Below are 15,361 nucleotides of genomic sequence, written 5' to 3'. Positions count from 1 at the left end.
ACACACCCTAAGTATTGGACAACAAGTCATTTTCCATTCCAACACCTTTGAAATGAAAACAACTTATGTCCAACATCCACTGGATGCAAAAAACGTGGCCGTAATAAATTATACCTTACAGACATAAAACGAAGACGTCAATTCATAAAATCTGCTATGATAGAATTTTTTTGGGGACGGAGGACTTGCCAGAGGGTTATAAATTAACGGGGGATCCTCTTTAGATCTCATATATCAATTTATTTTTCTCCACTAGGGAAAAAGGTACGTACATGTAGAGTCGACAACCAGGTATTAAATAGAAACTAAGGCAAAACTGGCTCATAACAAAACAATTCTTTATGAGGAGGCTTTAAACGGAAAAAGACAAATATTGAATTAAAAAAACAAATTTGAATTGTTTTTGTGAACAACCGCCGCTTAAAAAAAAGGGGGAACGAGAAACTGTGCGTTATTATACTTGATTGGTCAAACTGATAGTATCTGCGAAAAACTTCGCTGTGCATCACCTTTGTTATCAGTCGCGATTATTTATTTTTAAAATAAATTCGTTTGTATTTACACAAGTTAATCTAAAGGGGTTCGGCTTAACATACTGACACTGCATAATCTTTAACACACTCTATTTCACTCTTTCAGTCAAGCCAGGTTGCCATTGAAAACAACAGGATCGTCCTTTTGTCCTATGATTGCATATTCTGATGTTTTTCATTTTATTTACACTATGTTCAAGTATTAAGAACAGTGAAAGTTTTTCCCATGATGTGAGGCAAACTTCCCGCTCAGAATTATTGTGGATACGACTAATATCACGCCGGATTGCTTGCTTGGCACGCGCAGATCGCGTGTATGACCACTGATCATACTAAGCGGAGGGAGTGAACAACCTTTATGGTATCGTGGGCTCATACTCGTCAGTCCCGTGTAGCGGAGATGCAGTAACTCATTCACTCATCATAATCTAGTAAAGCGCTGTCTTCACTAGGACCACTGCGAGACGTTAGATTATTCTGAAACAGAATAAAAACGAATACGTTTGTCACGAATTTCTAATTTTCCACCCTTTGGAAAGACTGCATTAATAGGGTAAGCATGAGCATGTGCTGCTTGTTGCTAAGACACAGTTTCCAACCCACGTCTGCGCTTGTTACAACGGGTGCAGCGGTTTATCAATAAACAGATGCTCACACTCGAAAAACCAGTTTGACAATAGAGAACAAGTTTAACTGGTCCAGAAGTTCGGGCTTCGGCGACTTCAGAGGCTTGACGAAATGGTAGACTTACGAATGATAGTAACTAAAACACGCCTACCAGTAAATGGCTTAGTCAAATATGACTGCTCCACGGAGGGAAACACATCAAGAAGATTGAAGGAAAAAAAACACAATATTCTTGGTATTAGTCTCCCTTAATGACCATTGACATCGGGAATGGAACTATGTGTTGTCAGAGATAACAAAGTTCAATTTTGTGAAAACCTGTTTATGTTTTGAGCCAAAACAATGTCCGCTAAGGAAGGTTAATACATGTTCAAAACAGAGTTCCACTTACCCTGCTGGACTCAAGAAGTTGCAACTTGACTGCAGTTTCATTCAATTCTCGGTCAGCGGATATAAGTTCCTATAAATTAACAAAATACAACCTCAGACACCTTAGCTTCTACACGTTCACATTACGCGTAGTCATTTATAGGGGCATCGAGATTGAATTTTTAGGGAAAATGGGGTGAATTGAGAATTGACGAAAGAGGGGAAGAAAAGAGTTTACACGTAAAAAAGTAGGCAGATTTAGTTTAGCACAGACAACGCAACCACAGTTACGAAGGCGCGCAGAGATCTTAGAAACGCCGCGCCTTAACCAATGACAGAGCAGCACATTGAGTAGCCCGTGTACAGACGCCCCTTCCCTCAGCAAAAGAGGAGGGAGGAGGCGGGGCTGTACACAGGCGACCAATTTAGCACCTTCCATAAATTTTAATTCAGCAGTTTTAGACCCAATGAAGTTTCGTCAAGATTTTAAGGGGAAAATGCTGAAATGTACGAAAAACAAGGCTTCAACCAAATTTCCCTCTGCATTTCAGCAAGAGAGGATTTCAGTTATAAAGTAGGTGTACTGTAAATCAGAAAGATCTGTTTTAGCCCTAAAAATGGGGCCGTTTTGGTAAGTAAAATACAGTCCTATTTTTGAGTCTACTTTAGCTCCCATAAATCAGGGCCAATACAGTCCAGCTACCTAGGGTTGATTTGGACCCAATGGCTGAAATGAGCCCCAGCGTAGGCTGCAAGAGCCTTTAGATTGGGCTATTTTCGCTTGAACTGTGTTGAATGACTTCAGGAGGGGCTGGATCAGACATCGGCCTGCAGGGCTGAATTGGCACTTTGAGGCTGAAACAGATCTTTCTTATTTTCTGTGTGGTCATTATCTCTACACGATATGCCACTGTAGCCACTACACACATTCTCAAAAGCTTTTATAAAATTCTACTTTTACCATTATTCATTAGATACACTTTATAACTTGCATTACTCTCCATCTACCATTGGCGACAAAATTAATTGAGACACTTTGCCCTAAAGGGCCTGTCTAACTTTTTGCCACCCCCTCGGTACAATGCTGTGTTGCTGTTCAAGTTACTTGTAGAAAGTATAAAACACCCCAACTTTGAATGGAGGGGACAGAGGAGAGGTGTGGATTGTTTTGTTCTCCGAAGTTACACCATTTGAGGAAAATGTCTCAACAATGTTGTCGCCGATCTTCTTCTGTAATGTAGTATGAAATTAAGTAAAGCTAATTGAAGTCAGTTATAGATTACAGAATTAAATATTACCAATCCAGGACGACCACATCATACCGTAAATACATGAAAAAATCTCCCACATTTCTTACCTTTTTGAGTGACTCTATTTCGTAATTTTTCCTCTTAAGTTTCTCTGCTGCCTTTTTCTTTTTAAGTTCCTCCTGTAACGGAAATTACATACAAAATTATAAACAATTATTGGATGATGTTCCTGGGATATTCGGAATAATCAAGGTCGAGGAAAGTGTTATCAATTGAGCCGAAGGCTGAGGCAGAATAAGAATTATAGATGCTTTGTCTTGGCATCTGACTCACCTCCATAATCATTCACTAAAGGTAACAAATCACGACGACGCCAATTTCCCCTTCGTTACGGTCGTTGCCATTTTTAACGGTCGACGCTACCATTGGTAAGGTACATGTAATACATTCCCCGGATTAATTAAGTTACAATAAGGCCAGAAGTAAAGGAGAGTGCGCGCAGTAGCCTGTTCACAGTCACCTATTTTCCCATAAGATCGTCAAGATCGATCACTTTGCGTTACGGGCTGCCATCTTGCATGAGTGTCAAAACTACTAAGGGGGCGGGGGGCGGTTTGGGAGGAAGAAAGAAAAATAGAGGGTCTGTAATAACATCACTGGCCGGGCTGATTCAAAAGCATGTTGGCTTACGTGATTCATCCGCAAAATACCAAAAATCATTCGTATGTTTGCGCAAGATGTGCCTTATGTGTTATGAAAGCGTACGTTTAAAAGAAACGACGACTTGTCAGCGACTTGTCACTGTCGGCAACTTAAACAAAACCCGTTGTCAAGGCAAATTAAGATGTATCGTTTAATGAACAATCAAACGCCTGCGTTGCTGGTACAACGCGCTCCGTGAACGCGAGCTGCAGTGATGTTATTACAGTCCCCCTATTTTTCACGCTTCCTCCCAAACCACCCCCCGCTCCTTTAGTAGTTTTGACACTCATTCAAGATGGCCGCTCGTAACGCAAAGCGCTCGATCTAGACGATCTTACAGGAAAATAGGGGACTGTGAAAAGCCTAGCGCGCTGTGGAGCACTACGAGTAAGGAAATTTGGTTATCTACGCATACGAGAAAATTTGGAAATAACGTGACCGTACGTGTTCCGTCCGCACCACAGGTATACCAATGTGAAATAATTCAATCATCAGGTATAGCAACCCAAATGCAACACTAGGTTTTTTGGCGGGTCATCGCATGGCCACCCGAACCTCAAAAAAAACAACAAAATCGAGTCTGACTACATTTTTTTGTCTTTACTGGCGTGGATAACAGGGAAAGAGGTAAAGCGTTAGGTACAAAACAAAAGAGACGAATTTCGTTGGAAGAAAAACATGGAAGTTGGCGGTGAGAAAATGAGAAATGCTAGCGACCAGCGAGGTGACAATGAGCGGCAGTGAAAAAAAAAGCGACCAAGGACACAAGCAACAACAATTTTAGTGAGCACATACGACATTTCCTATACAAGATGTGTAACTGGGACGTTTCATGTTGTCGTCGTGCAAAACAACGTCAAATAAATATACAAAAAAGCGTGCTGCACTTGCAAAGCTTTTTTTTTGCTAATAAGAACAATTGATATTTTTTGCCGTTCTCGTTGCCGTCACCGTTTAGCATTATATGATTGCATTTGTTTGTTTGAGTAACTCATAACATAACATAACATACACTTTATTACGACTCCTCTATACGGGGCTATTCTGTCGTAATATACAATAATTAACAATTATGACTCGAGCCCGAATGGGCTCTGAGTCAATATCGGCCTCATGGGCTATTGACTCAGAGGCCATGAGGGCGAGAGGGATAATTGTTTTAGTAAAATCCAACTAGCTGGTCAAAAATATCGAGACAAAACAACTTTAGCTAGCAAAACGCGATTCAGCCGCCATTGTTTTGGTTTTCAAAGCCGGCGCTTTTCCCTACTAGTGGGCTATAACATAAAGCCTAGTAGTAGTTCAACCAATCAGAACACAGCATTGATAATAGACCACTAGTTGGATTTTACTAATAACAAATATACAATAATAAAATTTCAATGGAGCAAAAAGTATATTAACGAGAGCTTCGCTTTTAGCCCTGGTTAAACCTATACATTGCGTTTTTGAATAGTCGTAGAAAAGGCTAGGGTCACCTATTATTGATGTATCAGTTTTAAGAAAGACAGTTTATTAGTTTATGTACTTAAATTTTTCCAAATTTTGGCGAATCGGTGTTGTAGTGTAGTGGTAAGGGAGAAGGATTAGGATACGAAAGGTCCGGGTTCGACCCTGGGTCACGATTGACCTTCTTGTTAATAGAAACACTCTCAATCACGGCTAAAAAATGTCCTAACAAGTGTCTTAAAAATGGCAGCAACCGTTTACGAAAGGGAACTTTGCCACAACTAAGGAGTGCATGGACAGTGAAACAATATTTACTGTATATTATATAGTATACTTATCAATCAGCACCTTGTATCTGGTGTGTTCGTCCATGTAACAGCTATGTGTTTGTCTCTTTGTATCACGCTCATCCATATCCATGGTAAATTTCTGGCCACAAGTAAAAAAGCCAACAAAGTTAGTTGTTTTTTGCCGACAAGGTTCTTTCACAAACCTTTCAAAACTCTCTGTGTTTCAAGTGAGAGTAGATCGGATACGAGAATGAAGGATACCACATTTAGTTTTTCTCTCGCGGACAGTTTTCTGACCTGCGAATGCACCCTGCATTTAGCCCCGCCGATCCTCAAATCTGATTGGCTATCAATTGTACCGATTTCAGCACTAATAGGACAGTACGCGTCATGCCTAAGTAATTGGACAGTACGCGCCATCACGCGCGCGCTTAAATGGCTTTTTTTGTCCCTGCTAGCAAAAAACTCTCGGAATTTCTCGTGCTTTGATTAAATTTGTTACAGTCATGGGTAATTGGTAACAGAACTTCGTGTCGTCCAATTCGGTCTGTAATCATACTCGTGATTAAACAAATCGGGTTTATCACTCGTATGATTAACGACCGAATTGGACTCCACTCAGTCGTATTTAATACCATTATTAATTAGCTATGTGAGGTAGTGTTGCTTACGAGCTCTTATTGTGAGCTTGATTTACCTGTTGTCACAGGTAGAATAGAAGTAGAACTGTCAGTCAAGGCGGTTACTTGGTTCTTGCACATTAAGTGTAAAAAGTGTACAAAGTGTACAATCATCTTACCTTTCTTTCCTTTAAACAAACATTAAGTCTCTGCTGTTGATCCAGGTCGTCTCTTAATCCACTCATTGATGCTCTAAGGTAGGCGATCTCTTCCTGGCGATTTCGAACATCCATCTATGTGGTACAATACGACAAAATCAGAGTGAAAAATTCCAGTAAAAAAAAAAAACAGCTTTAATGTAATCTGGGCAGGGATGTTCAAAGCTGGATTAAGATAACCCAGGGTAAGTAGGAAATTTGAATTCAGATACGAAAGCTTAAAAATCAAATTCAGTTTAATAAATTTCGTTATAATTTGATGATTGGATGCTCTCAAAGGAATAGATAAAATTATTCGAAAAAATGCTTTTGATCAAAAGAAAAAGAAACCCGAATTGAAATATAACCTCGGTTCAGCGCTAATTGGCCTTCTAATAACTGGGCCCTGCACATTAACCAATAAAAGGAATGAATCATACAATCCACTTCCCTATGACCCTGTACAGACTTTATGGCAATAACTTCACGGCTTAACGCTTATGTCCTTTGTCAGTAAGAGCCTTAATGGAAACAGTCGTAAACAAAGAGTTTTTAGGTTAGGTAAATTTAACGTTGATCCCATTATTTAGCCTTCTCTTCCAACAAAGTTATTAGAGAGGGATGCGGTAGCCTGCGTTGCTGGCGGGATGCTTGTGCCTGGGGTAATTTATTGGCGAAGCGAGCGGTAAAGCTGCTAGGGTTCTTAATCTTCACGCGGCTCTGCCGCCAAAAAACTACAGCACTCCCGCTAATCCCGCCAGCTGCGAAGGCTAAGGGATGCGCTACAAACAGATATTACATCATCTTATATTGAAGAGAAGGACACGGTCTACACAACTGCAACTAACAATATCCGAGCAACACGCCAACCTTAAGTCCTGTAGCTTGAGCCGTTTTCTGTCCTGCCACTGTCTCACTATTTCTGAAACAAAGGACGAAATATTTCGCGTAATTCGACAACAAAAATCTTCACTTTTTCCATCTATTTATTTTAAATAGGTGTGCACATTTACCTTTCCGACATATTACCCTGACTTCTAAACGTTCACTGTCCTTTATTCTGCCATAACATCGTTGAGACCGAGCACTTAACGTTACGAGTCCGTTACGGGCAACCATCTTGGTTTCGAATATACCGAGGGTCGGGTGGTGTCGGGGTTTTAGCGGTGGTGGGATGCAGGGGAGAAAAACAGAAGTTTTTCTCGTCTCCTCCTAAACTTTCCCCCGCCCCCTATGTAGATTTGTTACTCGACGGAAATCCCCAGGCCAGACCCAGTACAATTGAAACCAAGCTGGAAGCCCCCAAGGGTAAGTACTCGATCTCGACGATCCTACTGAAAAATAGGGGTCTACGAACAATCTATAAATCAAGGAAAATAGAAGAACGAGGCTGTGACGACAAGATGTAACAGGAGCTTTGATTTTATCGTTTGAAATTCTCCTTTTATAACCGAGACCATTATAAGACATAGGCGATGAGAATTATGGAATTGATCCAGGATTAATTCAGGATATTTGCCTGGGTTTTAGCGTTCCAGAACAATTGTGTGATGTTAGACTGTTATCAGTCAACTATTTTTTCGTAAAATCGTCGAGATCAGGCGGCCATCTTGGTTTTAAATGTTCCGAGTCCAGTCTTGGGATGAGCGTGAAATCTACTTAAGGGGCGAAGACCCCGAAGCCCGCACCCTCGGTACATATGAGACCCAGATAGTCGCCCGTACCGGTAAGAGCTCGACCCTTAACATCTTACCAAAAATAGGGGACTGTGAACGGTCTAAGGTGATGTTAAATTAAAAGCATTTTTTATAAGACATTTTATAACCGCAGCAGGATTAGCTCAGTCGGTAGAGCGCTTGACTGCAGAGCGGGAGGTCGCGGTCGTCGCGGGTTCGATTCCCGAGACCGGACCAACACTCAGGGTCTTAAATTGACTAAGAAATGAAGGTACTCCCTTTGCAGTGCGAGCGGCTAGACCGTCGGGTGGCTCAGATGACCACGTAAAATGGCGGTCCCGTCTCCAGTAGGAGACGTAAAAATAGCGTCCACAATTGGTACTTTCGTTCTAAATGCATTGACACTAAAATAAAGTGCATTTATTTATTTACTTATTTTGTTTCTTGTCTCTTTACCTTAGATGCACCAAATCATCTTCATAAGAACCCAGAAGCTGGACTTTTCTTTCCATTCGATCGTTCATCTGTTGAACTTTAGTGACCATCAGCTCCACAGCCTGATATTCAAAGAGAAATAAATTAAAGGGAAAATTAAAACTTCATAGAAATCACTCAAAAGAATGGGTACAAAAGAAGGGAACCCAGGCATGAAATAAAACTAAAACAAAACAATTAACTATCCCCTCACTCAGGAAATAGACGAAGAAAAACAATGAATCACCTAATTACAATATGTTGACTTATGTGTTGATTCTTCTGCGAATGGGTTAAGGAAAATAACTTTCAACTAAGAAATTCAACTTCAATATCTCTTTTCTGTTGGCCTAGTGAAACTGAAATGATCTTCCAAAACATATCGCACAGGTTCAGGGCATGTTGCGTCAATTGGTTTTTATCACACGCTTGGAGCAGTCTATTTAAAACACAAATATCGCAGATCTTACTCGAGGCGCTATTGACTCATTTTCAATGGCGAGTAAAATGAGAGTTTTTTGATCGACCCAACTACAAGTAGAGCCGTCCTCAGCTCTTGCGCAAGCGTCCGTTAAGAAAGCTTCGACTATTTAAGTGTCATTGGTATTTTTTTAACGATTACGTGTTGTGGTATCTTCAGTACTTTTATCCTAGCATTGTGAAACAAAGACACATGTACATGTAACAGCATACACAGGTCGTATTTTTAAGCAGGAATTGAAACTCAAATTACCTTGGTCCTGTCTAGTTCCAGTCTCTCTCTTTCCTCCACTGGGAGGTGCGCCATTGAGCGACAACCTGGTAACGAGTCTATTTCAAGCAGTGCACCGATTGTTCGAGCCAACTTCAGATACTGCGAAAAGAAAAAACAGTTACAGTTCAAAAAGCCTGGAAAAATAACGACTTACGCAACTGAAATTGAAAACTTGTTTCTTTGCGTGTTTGAAGGACGGAGGAGTGACGCGCTCAAATAAAACGACGCAAGAATAGTCTTGCAGCCTCCGAAGTAATGGACTCGATTTCCGCCACTCTCTCAGTCCCCCCAGAGGAGCGCGGGCTAATTTTTCGAACAGCGTTTGGTACCGTGCCAGGCGTTCGAAAGGGAACGGTAGAGGGTACTACTGGCGTGCGCACAAAAACGTGCGTGAAGGGCAGTAGTAGTAATCTTGATAATTCATTTCCTTTTTCGTTCTTTCTTTCCATGGAACGAATTAGGTATCTTTTAGTTTCTTTTACTTTAGAAAAAAAGATGAACCGACACTATTTTCTATCATCTAACATTGAAAGTTGAATCAATTTACATGAAAGACCATATTTCACCTTTATATTATAACATAGCATGTGAACTATTTGCAGTAAGGCACTCTTGACAGATAACCCCGTCTTTGTATTTACTTCTGCAAAAAGCTGCTAATAAGGCGCTCATGCTAAGTGGTTTTTTAACAGCAAATGATGACCGGAGCGTACTGTGGGGGTGTGTTCGAGCAACTCACTCGCTACACGACGAGGTTCCAGGAATCTGATTTACATCTTGCTTTATTCTTCTTAATCTTCTTACAACTTCTGCTTACTCTACTTCTACTCTACTCCTCCTACTCTTCTCTATTAACCAGTTCAAGTATAGTAGCGGTTTTAATAGCCAAAGCTGGACATGTTTGGCTTAGCTGACCGGAAGAGTCTCTACTGTATTTCTTATCACTAATATTACAACAGGTTTGCCATTGTCAGGGAACAGACTAGCCTACGCACAGCCGCAACTGATAACTACCAAAGAACGAAGGTCAGCTCTAACACCACAAACACGACCACCTGTAACATTCCTAATATGGTAATAAGTAAATTCGCGAGCTAAGCATAACTTCAAATACAAGCAAAAACAAAAGATCAAAACAGGAAAACAGTGCGTGGACAAAACCAAGACTTAACGAAACAAAAACTAAACTTAAAAATAAGATAGATCCGTCTTAAAAATAACTTTCAAAATACTTCACAACAGTACATTTATTAGCGTCAAGCGATTAATTTCGGTCGCTCAAAAACGCTTTTGCTCAAGCTCTTATACTCCTCACTAATTTCTTCGTGTTTATATTAAAATCAACTCACCGTCTTTTCACTGAGATCTAATGCTTCCTTTGTTTGCTGGTGAACGCCTTTTTCCAAATCGGTTTCAGCGAGACTGGCAGAAGCCTGCTCACGACGAACTCTGAGCTGTGACAAGGAAACAGATATAAGGCATTTCACAAACGACTATCACGGCATGGAGAGCATGCTATAGCATTTGAACCTGTAAACGTTCATTCGCGGAATATTAAGTTATTGAAATAAATAGGGGAAGAAGGATCTATGACACACTCTTACAATGGCCCATGACAGTTTTTATCCTATTTTCAGCCTCTTCAGTTTGCTGGATCATACTTGAACTCTTTCAAGTGAGCAAAAATGATTATTGTGAAAGTATAGAAGGCAAATAATTGCAAGGACTCACTCTACAAACGACCTGACTAGCGTGGACTACGAGTAGCCCATCATTCTTCTCAGTGACAGCCTGCGTGACAGGCACAAAAAGGGGGGGAGAGGAGGAGGGGGAAAACCTCCCTTTTCCTCTCTTTTCCTACCCCTTCGCCTGCCACGCTGATATTCAAATGTACTCAGGAATAGTGCAGCAAGCGAATAACGCGAGCGCGCGTGAAAATCGCCACTCGCGAAGAGGGTGACACTCGGGTCGTGATTTTCGCGCGCTTGAGTAACTCGCTTGCTTTACTATTCCTAAGAAAAGAACCAGGGACTACGCGTAGTCCGCTATGACCACGGGACCCTTTGTCACGCAATCCTTCCTAACAGAATACGTGACGCGCCAAAAGAACCTCGCTTTTTAATATGAAGTCAAGAGGAAACGCAAGCGCAGAACTCCGTCTGTTACCTCAGCATGCATTTCGCCTTCACTTTTGTGGTAGTCCTCTTCTTGGGAGGCCAGCTTCGCCCTTAGTTCACTGACTTCCTTTTTGAGAGCAACAATCTGCTGTAAAGCTTGTTCATGATTTGGAACTAACATAACAAAAAAAACCATCTTATCAACTAGAAATACGTCTATTACACGTAACGTGTCCCTGGCGAAGCCTAGGTTACGGGCCAGCAATAGATACCATGTAGCACGAAATTTTTGCAGCAGTTTATTTTGCGGATTGGTGATTTTTTGTGTTTTGCGGGAACTAATTCTTCCGATTAGGACAGATTGGTTCTTCTTGCTGGGAATTAATTTTTGCGATTTTCAGAAAGTACCCAATACCCAGCATTGACAATATTTTCGTTGTTATTGAGTACGTGCAATAGAAATGCATATTTTCAAACAATACTACGGTGTCGGTCAATATTTCATTGTAAACCGCTTTGTTTCTGAACGAAAGAGATAAATTGCAATTGAACAGACACGATTTCTTAGCGAATTTAAGTTAGAGAATATTTAATCTGGAGTAAATTTTCGCGGAAAAAAATTTTGCGGTAATTTTTATTTGCGGGAACTTATCTTTGCGGATCGCTGAAAAAAAAACGCAAAAATCGCAAAAATTAGAACCCGCAAAAATTTCGTGCCACACGGTAGACCATTTCCAAGTTACCTATCTTTGCAAACGAGCGTTAGTGCGAAGCTTTTAAAATGAAAATGACTTTTAATGCAAATGAAAGTCATTTTCACGAAAAAAGGTTTTGCAATTTGACCTCATTTTAAAAGTGAGGTTTCATCTGTGGAACACGGAAAAGACTTATTAGTATATAAAGCCAACCGTTGTCTAAATTGCGATGCAGACGAATTTTTAGAGTGGGTAAAAGCTGCTTGTTTATGATCGTATTGCTGCAGCCGCCATCATTAATTTCTTGACAGAGGAAAATTGGGGAAAGAAGAGATAGGAACTCCTCGACCCTTTTTTTGAAATCGAACATAGCTGTAGTAAACGCTTGAAACGCAGGCCAAAGGCACGATAAAAGTTTCAAGTTTAGGCCCGATTTTAAATTGCCTGTGTAAAGGGGACTTAAGGTGGAGATCATTGCCTGGTTAGCCCCAGCTGCGTATCACTTCTTTTTTAAAAATTTTTTGGCGACATTCATGGTTCAACCACCGTCAAGGTAGACTGTGCCAGACTCTCAGTATGTAGGGACCTCGTCAAATAAACACAAGCCAAGCGAAAATAAGACGGCGCGCGATCTGGGAAAGAGGGCGGTGGCCTTGATCAGGCTACTGTCAAGGTTTGTACGCAACCAAGCTTATTACTAGTCTGCTACACAGGAGCGTTGCGTGACGACACAAAAAACCGCTGTGTAGCAATCTAGCTTATTACCCAAGAGTTTTTTTTCCCGAAAAGTGGAGACATAGTTTGCGTGCAGACATCTCCCATTTCACGTGCCAACAAAAGAAAATAAGGGACGTCTTTCGCATAATTTTCACTCCAAATCTTCTGCTCTTTTGTCACTTGAAACAGACTGGAGAATGAATGTAATGTGATTGCGCTTCAGTTTTATAAAAAGCTATGTACATTTTTTATCCATGTGGATTTCGTCAAAGCTCTTGTTTAGGCCCTGCGATCAAAGACGTCAGTCTATCATGTAAGACAGATTTACTTTCAAGACTTACGTGGTGGTTTAAATTGCTCCAGTGTTTTTGTTCGGCCTGTAAGTTCCGCCAGAGCCTCTTTTTGCCTCGCTATCACTAGCTCATGTCTCTCTCCTCGACATCGCAGTCCAAGTTAAGAGCGTGTAATTCACCTGTCATGAGATTCTGTAGAGAAAACCAAATAACTGGTAAAAAAGATTAAACTTGACTTTAGCGCAATTAAACTGATGGCGAATTAACTAAAGCTTCTTTAGTGGTGCGTGACAAAATTGGAGCTTCGCGTTGCGTGACAAGCTAGACAGAAATTCCAACAAACAGGAAGTCGAAGTCCGAAGTAGACTGACATGGAAAAGAAAGAATTAAATGGATAAATGTAGATTTGAAGGAGATTTTTTTTCATACTCTAAAAACTGTATTTCTAATAACATCGGAGATATTAAGAAGTTTTGAAGGGATTTATTGGTGAAGCGTTAATCAAAGCCTCTGTGACCTTTGCATGAAAGGTCGCAGACACAAAGCAGTAAACCAGACATTTTAATAAAAGTAACTAAACAAGAACGGAACGGAACGGACTACCTGGAATAAACGGCGCAATGTTTAATCAATGCTAAAACCTCAAGTACTGAAAGCTTGATTTTACGTTAACTGTAATCATATTAGTGAAACGCAAATATAATTATCACGATGTAACACGTATTGAATACTGAATATTGTCACCTCTTTCTCAATCATCTTGATCTTCTCCTCCTGCTCGTCAATTTTTGTGGCCAGTTGTTCTTTGTATTCAACCAGTTCAGTTCCCTTCTTGACCGTGTCCCGCTTTTGCCTTACTAACGCCTAGGAAAAGTTAAAAACACCAGTCTCAGGCTCTCAGTTGAGTTGCAACGATCGAATAGAAAAACTACGGTGAAAAAAGGACGGGCAAAGACCGGGGAGAGACAACGTTATCTACGCGGCTGTTACGGGATTTGCCGGCTTTTTATTTTACTGTTACCTTTCGTTTCGCTCCTCGCAACAAGTTTAATTTTCAGATTCTAATGCACTTTTATGTGTGGGTTCTTTAACGTCCCACAGTTTTCATGACAAAAAAAACAAAATTTAAGTTAACTTTATATTAATTAAATTGCGTTGTTGTACTGCTTTATTTCTTTTGCACTGTAGTAATTCAACGATTAATTCAGTTTAAACGTTTTTTCCTGTAGTGCGGTAAATGTCATGAACAATAAAAAAAGTCCCACAGTTTTCATGTGAACAAAGGGCTGCGGCCATATAGAGAAAACGGTTTTTCTCCTTATCCTTTTGCAAATGACATACCAAAGGCAGCACTTTCTCTTCAGTTATTTGACGACCACCACGAGTGTCGGTCCGGACGGGGTTTGAACCCGCCACGTCCCGCTCGGCAGACCGTCGTTAAGCCAACCGAGCTAATTAAGCGGCGGTTGGCAACCCGAGGGATCTTGAATCATATTATCCTGATATGGACAGCACTCAAGATATTTTAAACATAATAATATGTGGGTTATTCATGGTCTTACATCACCACCAATGAAGACTCTTAGCAATAGAGTTACATATCTTACAAACGTCACATACCTTTTGTTGTTCACTAAGTTTGTCTTCCCTGGAGTTAATCTCCTTTTGCTGTTCATCCACCAATGCAGACAGCTGCACGAGCTGTTTTCTTTGTTCTTCCAGCTCAGTGTCTTGCTCTAGTATCGTCTCCTCGTATTGTTCCAGTTTCTGTTTCTGTTTATCGCTTAACTCGCCGGCCATATCAGACATGCGTGCTGCAGCACCCGCCAGATCCCTTCTTAATGCTTGTACCACATCTCCTTGACTTTCAGCCTCTTTTTTAGCTTGGGTCGCTTCGCGTCTAAAAAAAAAAAATTATATTTCAGGGGTCTGGGTCCCAGCAGGCTACGTGCTTGTAAGTCCAGCCCCTCCCTTTTGTATGTCACTTATTTAGTTAACCTATTGGGATTCTTTTCTTTCGAATGTCACTTATTTTTATTCTTTTATAGACTGCGAGCAGTCACGGACCAAGAAAAAAGAGAGACTGCGCGTAGTCTAATTCTTTTATTCTCCGATTTGTAAATAAATGATGTTACAAAAAAGAACAAAAATTCATTATTTCTTGAAGGCCATCGAAGGAGACAACAGGTAAAAAATATGTGTTTTTTGGAAAAAAAAAAGTGTTTAAACTTATATCGCAGTCTTTAAAAGATCTTGTGTAGTCTGTGTGTTCATTGCAAATTAACTATACTCGTAACCCATGCACGCGAGGGCGCAACGTCGTTTGCAATTGCCCTGACTGGGATAAGAACTGGAAGGATTGTAAGGGAAAAGGCGGACTGCAAGCAGTCAAAGTTGAATTCAGAATTAGTCCACATTGGAGCAATTGAAAAATGTATTGTTAGCAATAAATGCTGAATTTTATAAAGCAGTACATCATAGAGACAAAATCTACTTAAAAAAAATGATGCTTAAGGTTTAGTTTGAGAGTGTGTAAGACCTGTAAAAGGCCATTTTCGAGTTGCCCCAAGCCTCTGTTTCAAAGCGAGGCTATGTGTG

General features: G+C 40.6%; 1 protein-coding gene across 1 annotated transcript in view; it reads right to left on the bottom strand.

Annotated features, from left to right (window-relative positions):
- Positions 1–219: 219 nt before the first annotated feature.
- The window catches only part of LOC140925514 (uncharacterized), a 41,667-nt gene continuing 26,525 nt past the window's right edge, over positions 220–15,361 (bottom strand). Inside the window, 14 exon segments of the mRNA XM_073375460.1 lie at positions 220–1,010; positions 1,552–1,620; positions 2,887–2,958; positions 5,279–5,359; positions 6,020–6,133; positions 6,908–6,959; positions 8,170–8,270; positions 8,921–9,040; positions 10,291–10,395; positions 11,108–11,232; positions 12,812–12,926; positions 12,929–12,955; positions 13,508–13,627; positions 14,384–14,663. Of these exon segments, the coding sequence (XP_073231561.1) occupies positions 948–1,010; positions 1,552–1,620; positions 2,887–2,958; positions 5,279–5,359; positions 6,020–6,133; positions 6,908–6,959; positions 8,170–8,270; positions 8,921–9,040; positions 10,291–10,395; positions 11,108–11,232; positions 12,812–12,926; positions 12,929–12,955; positions 13,508–13,627; positions 14,384–14,663 (1,444 nt within the window). The 3' untranslated portion in view covers positions 220–947.

Source organism: Porites lutea, chromosome 1 (genome assembly GCF_958299795.1).
Source record: "Porites lutea chromosome 1, jaPorLute2.1, whole genome shotgun sequence".
Taxonomy (NCBI): Eukaryota; Metazoa; Cnidaria; class Anthozoa; order Scleractinia; family Poritidae; genus Porites; species Porites lutea.
This window is presented reverse-complemented; position numbering and strand designations above follow the sequence as displayed.